The sequence below is a fragment of the Microcebus murinus genome, chromosome X (assembly GCF_040939455.1).
Source record: "Microcebus murinus isolate Inina chromosome X, M.murinus_Inina_mat1.0, whole genome shotgun sequence".
Lineage (NCBI taxonomy): Eukaryota > Metazoa > Chordata > Mammalia > Primates > Cheirogaleidae > Microcebus > Microcebus murinus.
In genome coordinates this window covers 77,194,538-77,205,868 of record NC_134136.1, presented here as the reverse complement: position 1 = coordinate 77,205,868, position 11,331 = coordinate 77,194,538, and the positions used below count along the sequence as shown (strand labels likewise).

Below are 11,331 nucleotides of genomic sequence, written 5' to 3'. Positions count from 1 at the left end.
GTACAACCTGCATAACCATGAGTCAAATAAACCTCTTTTCTTTATAAATTATCCAGCCTCAGGGATTCCTTTATAGCAACACACAGCAGACTAAGTCAGATGATTAGGGAAGGCCTCTCTAATCAGGGGACTGAGAGCAGAGACCTGAAGGAAGGGTGAGAGAAGGCCATGCTGCTATCTGGGTAGAGTACCCTGGTGGAGGAAACAGCAAGTGCAAAGGTGCTGGAGTACAAATATTAGTGTTTGAAAAATGGCCAGGGGGGCAGCATGACTAGAGCTGATTTTTCTAGAAGGAAAGTGAAAGGAGAGGAGGACAGAGTGATGGCAGTGGATGAAAGGAGGGGGCACATAATGTTGTCTATCCATAGTGAAGAACTTTGGAATTTACTGGGAGCAGAATGGGATGCCAGGGTCTCTAATGGCTTCTTGAAGATGGAGAAATGAAAACTGGCTGGAAGTACAGTTAAGTGAATTCCTGGCTGATGGAACCACTCCATGCAAAGTGATAATTAAGGGATCAATGCAAAAGTGGAGGGAGGTAACTATTTGGCCTACAGTGGAGTTCTGCACTTGGCTGCACCATCATATGCAATTCCTTTGACTTGGGTAAATAATTGTGCTTATATTAATAGCTAATACTTAAAAAGTACTGCTCTCTGTGCCCTTCCTTTGGCTCTCAGTTTGCTGCGATCGTGGGTCTGGTCGTCATCTGTGGCCCCACAGGTCATGGCTCCTCAGAAGCAAGATAAATCAAGTGAAGGAATGAAGGAAGGAGAAATTTGCTGGCTTTGAATATCATTTCTGGGGAGGACTCTAGACTCTAACTGGATACTAAGACTTGTGACTATAAGAACTTCATGGCAGATGCAGAAGAGACGAAATAAGTACAGTCCATATTGCTCACTATTTCTTGAACACAGAAGAAAATGACTGAGTCCCAGGAATCTCTTACACTGGAGGATGTGGCTGTGGAGTTCACTTGGGAGGAGTGGCAGCTCCTGGACCCTGCTCAGAAGGACCTGTACTGGGATGTGATGTTGGAGAACTATAACCATTTGGTGTCACTGGGGTATCAAGCTAGCAACCCAGATGCACTGTCCAAGTTGCCACAAGAAGAACCATGGATATTAGAAGATAAAATCCAGAATAGTTCAGGAATCAGAAAAGTTCACAGTTATCTGCAAATATACTCTCCAAACCAAAGATTTCTGAGGAGCATGCGACAATGCAGTGAACAGAATGCGTTTAGAAATATTTTTCATCTGAGCAAAACACATTTGCCCTTAGTGCAAAATCGTGATATGTTTGACTTATGCAGACAAACTGTGAAATCATGTTTAAGTTTAGTCAACCAGAAAAGAAGACATGAAACAAATAACTCTATTGAGTTTAGTGGAGGTGAGAAAACCCTTCTACATGGTAAACATGAACATATGTATACAAATATTCAATTCCCAGAAAGTAAAAAGTCTGTTGATACTAACTTCCACATCTTTAAGCATCAGAGGACTCAGAAAATTGAGAAACTCCATGCATCCACTGAATTTGAGCAGACCCTCCTCGGGAAGTCTCAGCTTGTTTGCCAAGAGAGCATGCATACAGGAGAGGATTCTAGAAGTGGTCAATGTGAGAAATCATCTAGAAGTGTCCTTGTAACTAAGCATCTGAAAGCTCATACAAGAGACACGGCCTATATACCTAATGAATATAGAAAAGGCTCTACTATGAAGAGCAGTCTCATTCCACATCAGCAAACCCATACAGAAGAGAAATCCTATGTATGCAGTCAGTGTGGAAAGGGCTTTACGATGAATCGCTATCTAATTGCTCATCAGCGAACTCACAGTGGAGAGAAACCTTATGTATGTAATGAATGTGGAAAAGGCTTCACTGTGAAGAGCAATCTTATTGTACATCAGCGAACTCACACAGGGGAGAAACCTTATGTATGCAGTGAATGTGGAAAAGACTTCACCATGAAGCGCTATCTTGTTGTTCATCAGCGAACTCATACAGGAGAGAAGCCCTATATATGCAGTGAATGTGGAAAAGGCTTTACAGTGAAGAGCAACCTCATTGTACATCAGCGATCTCATACAGGAGAAAAGTCTTATATATGTAGTGAATGTGGAAAAGGCTTCACTGTGAAGCGCACTCTTGTTATACATCAGCGAACTCATACAGGAGAGAAATCTTATATATGCAATGAATGTGGAAAAGGCTTCACCACAAAGCGCACCCTAATTATACATCAGCGAACTCACACAGGAGAAAAACCCTATGAATGCAATGAATGTGGTAAAGCTTTCAGCCAGAAAATATGCCTCATACAACATGAGCGATGCCATACAGGAAAGACTCCCTTTGTATGTACTGAGTGTGGAAAATCCTATTCACACAAATATGGTCTCATTACCCATCAGAGAATTCACACAGGAGAAAAACCTTATGAGTGCAATGCATGTGGAAAAGCCTTCACCACAAAGTCAGTACTCAATGTACATCAAAGAACTCATACGGGAGAGAGACCATATGGATGCAGCAGTTGTGAGAAAGCCTTTTCCCACTTATCAAACCTTGTTAAACATAAGAAAAAGCACATAAGAGAAATGGGCAGAATCAGTCAAATTGAAAATTCCTCTAACAGAGAGTCACAGCTTATTACTTAGAAATGAATTTATGGAAAACAAAAAGTTTATGAATGCAATGGCTGGAAATGCCTTTTATGGCCCCTCAGACATTATCAAACAGGTTTGTTTCTAGCAGATTGGAATGTAATCATTATGCTGCCTGTTGTCAGATGTGTGCCCTCAGGAGATGAAAGAATTTGGCCAGATGATAAACTTGGTGAATACAGTAAATATGGTAGTGCCTTTAGTGATCCTTTACCTCACATTTTCTGTCAATGAAAACACGTTGGAAAAACTGTAATGCATTTATTGTGAAAATGCCATGAGCAATAATTTCTAGCTCATCTGTCTGCAAAGTGTATAATGAGACAAATTCTGCTAATGCAGAAACAAGTAAAGCCTTCTGTTGGAAGATAGACTTTATTATCAGGTTCATCATAGATCATCAGTGAGCTTATTGTTGATAGAAATGTGATGACCATGACAAAGCCTTTACCCAGAAATAAGACTCAATGAGTGTTAGTTTACACTGGATAGTAACTTTAAGACAGTATATATGGCAGGATTTTACTGATATATTCTGCCTCATCATTTTTCAGGAAATTAAATAGAAAGTAAAATTATCTGTATATGCTAAATGTGGAGCACTGCAGAGAGCTTATGAAGGCATGCAGTCCAGTGAAAATGATGAATGTATGAGTGCTTTTTGTTATAATTCTAAGTTCATTATACATCAGATAATATACCTGGTGTGCATTTTCAGGCAGGATACCTTGAACCTCATTTCCAGTTGCCTTGTCAGTGATTCCATATTTTTAAAAATGTATCTGTTCTCACCAGATTGCATTTATTGTTATATAAAATGGTGGTACAATAAATATATTTAATCTTAAATATCTAGTTCCTAGCACAGAGCCCCTAAAACCTTTGGAATTTCATGAGTGTTTCTGTTATTCATATCAAGCCCCTTTTAATCACACCTAAGTATGCTAATAAGGTGACTTCACATGGGGCCCCTAGATAGCCTCAGGATGCAGCTGGTCACCAGCAAGTTCAAATGATCACAAGATGGAAACTCTCAGTCCCATCCCCCTCACCTCCTGGGAGGGAGGAAGACTGGAGATTGAACTCCTGAACAATAAGCTTCAGAAAGCTTCCAAACTGATGAACATGTGCACATGACTGGAGGGTCTTGAACCCTAACTCCATGGGGACAGAGGCTCCTGAGCCCCAGCCTCTTCCAAACGTTCTATGTACCTCTTTCTCTGGCTGTTTGTTTTTTTCCCTTGTAATAAACTAGTCAATGTAAGTAAACTGTTTTCCTAAGTTTTGTGAGCCATTTTAGGAAACCTGAGGCAGGGGTCATGGTAATCACGATTTATAGCCAGTCAGAAGTACAGGTGGCCAAGGACTTGTAACCAGCATCTGAAATGGGGGCAAACTGAGACCCTTAAGTTGTGGAGTCTGCACTAACTTGGAGTACTTTTGAATTGCAGGACACCCACTTGGTGTGGGAAAATTGGAGAATTTATTTATTCATTTTTCTTATTTATTTTTTGAGACAGAGTGTTGCTCTGTTGCCCTGTGTAGAGTGCATTGGCATCATCATAACTCACTGCAACCTCAAACTCAAGCAATCCTCTTGCCTCAGTCTCCTGAGTAGCAGACTATAGGATACCCAGTTAATTTTTCTATTTTTAGTAGAGACTGGGTCTCGCACTTGTTCAGGCTGATCTTGAACTCCTGAGCTCAAGTAATCCTGCCACCTCAGCCTCCCAGAGTGCTAGGATTACAGGCATGAGCCACCACACAGGGACTGGAGAGTTTATTGATGTTTAGAAAATACCCCAGAACAATGTAACCAACAGAACAACCAGGTCAAAGTATTTAATCAACAAAACCCGCTTTGTGCTACCTTTTTATGCTTAACTCTGCCAACTTCTTTTTCCTTAGTATAATTTTGTCATGTCAGGAATGTTATAAAATTGGATCATTTTAAAAATGGTTTTTATATAAGCTTTATGTAAATCTATAAATTTTTATTTATAGGGAGTATATAAGCTTTTGGCACTTTTGCCACTCAGCAAATTGCTCTTAATGCTTATCTGAGTTGATGATTTAGTGTGTGTGTGTGTGTGTGAGTGAGAGAGATGGGGTTTCATTCTTAAGCTGGTCTCAAACTCCCCAGCTCAAGCAGTCCTCCCGCCTCAGCCTCCCAAGGTGCTAGGATTACAGGCGTGAGCTACCGTGCCCATCCTAGTTGTTTTATTTTTATTAGTGAGTAGTATACAAACTTGTATCAGTTTGTTCATCCATTTACCCATGAAAGAGATTTGCATTGTTCCCTTGGTTTTAACTATTATAAAGATGCTACTGAAATCTATGTACAAGGTTTTGTGTGAACATAAAAATCTATTTCTCTAGGATAAAGATTCTGGTGTATGATTGTTGGGACATGTTATGTTTAGCTTTACAAAAAACTACCAAAATCTTTTACAGAGTAGCTGAACTATTTTATTTTACATCCCCACTGAATATGAGATACAGCTGTTCTACATCCTCTCCAGCACTTGGTATTTTCAGTGTCCTCCCACCCTATGTTCAGTCTATTTTGTTTTAGCCATTCTAGCAACATATGATTGTATCAGTTGCTCTTCATCCTCACCACCACTTGGCATTGTCATTATTATTTATATTTTATAAGCCATTCTATTAGGTATGTAATAGTATCAGCCCTTGAGCTTAACTTATATTTCCATGATGGCTAACACTTTTTTATTACTTACTTGCATTTGTGTACCATCTTTGTTGAACTGTCAGTTCAAGTTTTGCCCATTTTGTATTTGGGTCGTTTTCTTACTGTGTAGTTTTATAGTGTTTTTAAAATATATTCTGGACCCAAGTCCTTTTGGATATGTGATATGCAAATATTTGCTCCTTTCTAGCCTCTTTCACACTCTTAGTAAGGTCTTTTTTTGGAGGAAACATTTTTAAGTATCATGAAGCTTAATTTGTCAATTTTCTTTCAAGGATTGTGATTTTGGGGTCACATCTAAGAATTCCTGGTATACCCCAGCCTGCAAAGTTTTTCTTTTTCATTAGAAAAATATTATAGTTTTTACCTTTTACATTTATAGCTATGATCTATTTTGAGCCAATATTTTATGCAGTGGGAGGTTTTAGTTGAGGCTCAGTTTCTTTTTGCATGGATGTGCAATTGTCCCAAGATCATTTGTTGTTTATCCTGTCTTTTTTCCCTTTGAATTGCATTTATACCTTTGTGAAAACCAGAGGTCCTTACTTGTGTGTTTCTAATCCTTTGTTACTACACTTTCTTGATTAACATGCAGTACTACACTGTCTTCATTTTTGTGTCTCTATAGTAAATCTTAAAAATTGTGTAATCTGATTCCTCTATGTTCTTTCACAGCATTATCTTAGCTATTCTAATTCCTTTGGCTTTCCATATTACTTTTAGAATAAATTTGTCTCTATAAAAAAAAAAAGTACTTACTGCAAGCCAAGCACAGTTTAAATTGCTTTACATATATTCACTCATTTAATTCATACAACAGCTTTATGAGTAAGCATTATTATAATCATCACTTTGCTGATAAGGCTTTGGAAATACTAAGGGGCAAAATAAAGTTCCCTGGGTCATAAGCCTAGTATGATGGTGGCCTGGTTCCAGAGTCAGTCGTTGTAATCATCATACCACATTCTCAAAATAAAACACCTATATGCTCACCAAATTTGAGATAAAACAAAACTGCAGTAAGTGATAATATGTTTATTGACAGAAGCAAGATTCATATTAAAGACAATTTTTCACTGTGATCTAGAACAATGGTCCCCAACCTTTTTGGCACCAGGGACTGGTTTAATTGAAGAAAAATTTTCCATGGTGGGGTGGGAGGGAGGAGGCAGAGCTCAGGCAGTGATGTGAGCGATGAGGAACAGCTGTAAATACAAATGAAGCTTTGCTTGCTTGTCTGCTGCTCACTTCCTGCTGTATGATCCCTGGTTCCTAAGTTTCATAGAAGACAATTTTTCCATGGACCCGGAGTGGCAAGCTCTGCCACCCATTTCCTAACAGGTAGAAGACTGGTACCAGTGAAGCCCAGGGGCTGGGGACCACAGAACTAGAACACACACAAATATACACACACCATTTGAACACAAATTTTATACAACAATAATCACTTTTACTATGTGAAATTTACTCTATCTTCTCTTCTTTTATAATTTTATTTTTAAATTATCTCAGTAACAGATTTAAGCCCACAGAGCAATGTATTCCTGAAATCTAGTACTCCCAGAATGCAAACACCATATGCATTTATCACTCAACCTACCCACTTACCCATGTTTACCTCCTCTCCAGGTATTTCCAGGGAGTTGTATTCTCTAACTGAAAAAGGACAAGCTACATGAATGGGCTGTGGGAAGATTGGAATTTTGGCTATATTACAAAGTTGCCTCATGGAATAGAGGGACAAGGACCCAGTTTTCTCATTAGGGAAACCTCATAAACTGAACTGGTGGGGAGATAGCAGGAAGGCAAGTTCTATACTCAGTTGTATAGCACAGACTAGGGCATGGGATGTAGTGTCCAGTTCTGTGTCAATAACTTTGCAGTTGCATTTGTTAGAAATTCCCCTGTGATCTTGACAGTAGGTGTGTCATCAGCCCTAGTGTTCTATACTGTGAGTTCCATTTTTTTCCTTGAGTGTCTTTATATTTCATAGATATTTTAAGAGAGAAACTGCATCAAGGGGTGGTACTCTTCTTTTTCTTTTTTATTTCAGCATATTATGGGGGTACAAATGTTTAGGTTATGTATATTGCCCTTGTCCCACCTGAGTCAGAGCTTCAAGTGTGTCCATCTCCCAGATGGTATGTACCACACCCATTAGGTGTGTATATACCTATCGCCTTCTCTCCCTTCCCATCTGCCTGACACCTGATGAATGTTATCACTATATGTGCACTTAGGTGTTGATCAGTTAAAACAGATTTGATGGTGAATATATGTGGTGGTTGTTTTTCCATTCTTGAGATACTTCACTTAGTAGAATGGGATCCAGCTCTGTCAAGGATAATACAAGAGGTATTATATCACCATTGTTTCTTATGGATGAGTAAAACTCTGTAGTATACATATACCACATTTTATTAATCCACTCATGGATTGATGGGCACTTGGGTTGTTTCCACATCTTTGCAATTGTGATTTGTGCTGCTATAAACATTCTAGTGAAGATGTCCTTCTTATACAATGCCTTTTGTTCTTTTGGGTAGATGCCCAGTACTTTGATTGCTGGATCAAATGGTATATCTATTTGTATCTCTTTGAGGTATCTCCATATTGCTTTCAACAGAGGCTGTACTAGTTTGCAATCCCACCAGAAGTGTATGAGTGTTCCTATCTCTCTGCATCCACACCAACATTTATTGTTTTGGATCTTTTTGGTAAAGGCCATTCTCACTGGAGTTAAGTGATATCTCATTGTGGTTTTGATTTGTATTTCCCTGATGATTAGAGATGTTGAGCATTTTGTGGTAGATAATTTTTGCTAAAGTTCAGTGTTTATTGTTGTGTTTACTAATAGGAAAGATATTTTATGTTTTGTATTCCCCATCTTTCATTCATTCCTTCCTTTCTTTATACCATAAACCATCATTTGGGTTGTGGTCAGTTATTGTTATTTCTCATTTTTGACAGATTTTAGGTAATCATTGATTCCTTTGGTAAGACAGTAAATTTAATATCCCTAAATACAACATGAAAATATAAAAATATCATTTAAAGAGAAATTTACCTTTATATCTTTAAATTACCATTATTTTAATGACTTGGTAGGTATGTATTTTTGAATGTGAGTTTGTCTGCCTTCTATGCTACAGGTTCTTGAGAACTTGCTGTGCCTATAGAATGAAGGCCACATGACATCAGTTTTCTTACCCATTTGAATTACTTTCTTTCCTCTAGGTTTTCCATAATGGCATTTGACCTTCACTTGGTACCAAAGCTCTTATATAAAAATGCAAGTGTGAATTCTGAAAGTATATATTAGTACTTAGTTATAAGGTGGCCACCACATGAATGTGATTCTTTTAGATTATAATAATAAATTAAAATATAAAACTAAATAAATCTTATAGAACTCCAGGATCCCTGAAAATTTGTTATTTTATCCCAGTTTGAGAAGCATTCAATTACATAATTCATATGTTTCTAATGAAAGAGCCTACTATTTCTTCAACTGAAACAAAGTATTTCGCAGTGAGGAATTTTAAGTATGTCTTGTGCCTCTTCATGGTGGGCATAGCAAAAACAAAACTGATGTCATATAGTTCTTTCTCAAAACATTATGAGAACATTGAAAGTAACTTTGATGGAGAAAAGGCAACGTGGTTTAAGCAGGGAAGAATGTGAAGAAGGTAGCAAAGTGGCTGGTGGAATAAAGTTCCTTCAGCTTGGTATCTGGTATGGCATTGTGCTTAAGAGCACAGGCTGCCAAAAAAAAAAAAAAAATTACAGGCTGCAATGAAGAGTCACAGATCTGAATTTAAATCCTGGCTCCACATCCTAGGCTGGTCTCTGTTATTTTCCCATTAGACTGAGACACTTAAAATATTTCTAATTGGCAGTAGTGTGGCTATAAACACAGAAGCGAAAATGGACACTGTAATGACAAAGCAGTGCCCAGCCATAGGTGGTCATCCAGATGGTTTCCAAAACTCTTACTCTGATAATAATCATTTAGATCTCCTGATCAAAGTTAAAACCCCCACTTTAAAACATTCTTGTGGAACTACAGAACCCTCAGAATATGGCAGTGGGCTTTAATTTAGGAAATAGTACACTAGATAAAGCTTACTAGATCCAAGAAAGTTGGTGGCCATGATCCAACTATAGGGCTTAAAAGATGATTAGGAACCCTAAAATGCATTGGGAATAGGTCAGGGGAAGTCCTGACATTTTGTGGTAAACCTTGAGTCAGGTGAGACTTTGCCTTATTTGAGGATGAAATTAATAGCGTAAGATCCAAGAAAAAAAATAATATGCCTAAACAGGACTGAGATAGAGATGTTCCTTACAGCCTGGCTTATCACACTTTAATGTGTATGAGACTCTCAGTGCATCTTGCAAACTGCAGACTGTTGTTCTTTAAGACTGCAATGGGGCCTAAGATCATCCATTCCTAACTAATCTCCCAAGTCATACCATGCTGCTGGTCTCTAGACCACTCTTTGAGTAGTGAGGGATTAGAGCCCTGGTTCTTAAATTTAGCTACACATTTGAATTCCCTGGAAAGGTTTTTAAAAATACTCATGCCGGGGTCCCACCTCCTGAGATTCCAATCTAATTGGTATGGAGTGTGACCTGAGCATCATGATTTATGAAAGTTCTCAGGGTGATTTTTATTATGCAGCCAAGTATGAGAAGCACTGCATTAGAGAGAACACCCAGAAGTAGGTGAATAGAGGGGTTGCAAGAGGTCTAGAAATGACACACAAGACAGCTCAAAATAACCCGGGTTACTTAGCCTAGATTAAGAGAAGTGTGTGCATATGTGTGTTTAAGGCCCCTATATTTATATATTTGATGGCAGAGAGGAGTAGACTGAGCCTGATTGTTGCAGAAGATAAAGCCAGTTCCAAAAAATGAAAGCTACAAATGAACTGTACTTCAACTCTTCAGTTTAGCACAAGATTATGCTTTCTGACCCATTGGGCTCTCCAACAGAGGAACAAGATCCTCATCCATTAAAGTGTGCACACAGAGGCTGAGTGGTGGTCTGATGGCTGGGTTTGACAATGGCTTACTACAAAGGTCAGGAGTTTGGGCCATCTGACCTCAAAGTTTCCTTATGAGGGCCAAGACTTTCAGAGACCCCTGATTGGACCTAAGCATCTACCCTAACCATGTCAGGTTGTCACTCTGGTAGTTACTTTACTCTTCAAAAGTTTTAGCAACTGCAGAATAGATATAACCAAAGAGACCTTATTATTTGACTAGGGCTTTAATTATAAGATGACTTTCTTTCCTCTTAAATTTGAATAATACATCATTTTTATGCAGTTGATTAAATAATAAACCTACCTTCTCACCCTTATTTGTGATTGCATTCATAAGCCATGAATAATTAGAAATAATATTTGAAACAAAGGCCTTATGGGCTTATCTCATGAAAAAAATAATTAAACCATAATTAAACTTCATAAGAATAATCAGCTTCCCTACCCCGCACTCTCAAAGACCACACACACACACACACACACACACGCACACACCCCACTATGTTTAATATTTCTTAAAACCAGAAGAATTGGTGTGAGCCATTTATTCTTTCATGTGCCTCACATAATGGAGAGAGAGATCTCTGGGTGATTCTGTTTATCCCTGTTAGATTCACCCTCATTTTGTGTCAACAAAAGTGGGCAAATATCAGACCTCTAAACAGAGGCAGTATAGGAGAAAACAAATGGGCTTGAAGGTCAGGGAGAACTGGGATGAATCCTGGTGCTGCCATTCCTTAGCTGCCCCATGATCTAAGGATGATCTAAGGCAAATTGCTCTGTCATGGTAATCATACTTTCCATGTATATATGTGACCGTGATCACTAAGAAACACCTCTTAAGTGCCTGGTGCAGTGCTGGGCACATTTGTGGGCTCAACAAAGGGGAGGTATC

At 38.5% G+C, this 11,331-nt stretch overlaps 1 protein-coding gene across 1 annotated transcript; it reads left to right on the top strand.

Annotated features, from left to right (window-relative positions):
• Positions 1 to 722: 722 nt before the first annotated feature.
• Positions 723 to 3,469, top strand: LOC105868529 (uncharacterized). The gene has a single exon (XM_012759522.2). The coding sequence runs from the start codon at positions 927 to 929 to the stop codon at positions 2,667 to 2,669; it is 1,743 nt and encodes a 580-aa protein (XP_012614976.1). The 5' UTR covers positions 723 to 926; the 3' UTR covers positions 2,670 to 3,469.
• The last annotated feature ends 7,862 nt before the right edge of the window (positions 3,470 to 11,331 follow it).

Coding starts and splice junctions, on each gene's coding strand:
- LOC105868529 (XM_012759522.2), top strand. CDS start 927: ATGACTGAGTCCCAGGAATCTCTTACACTGGAGGATGTGGCTGTGGAG.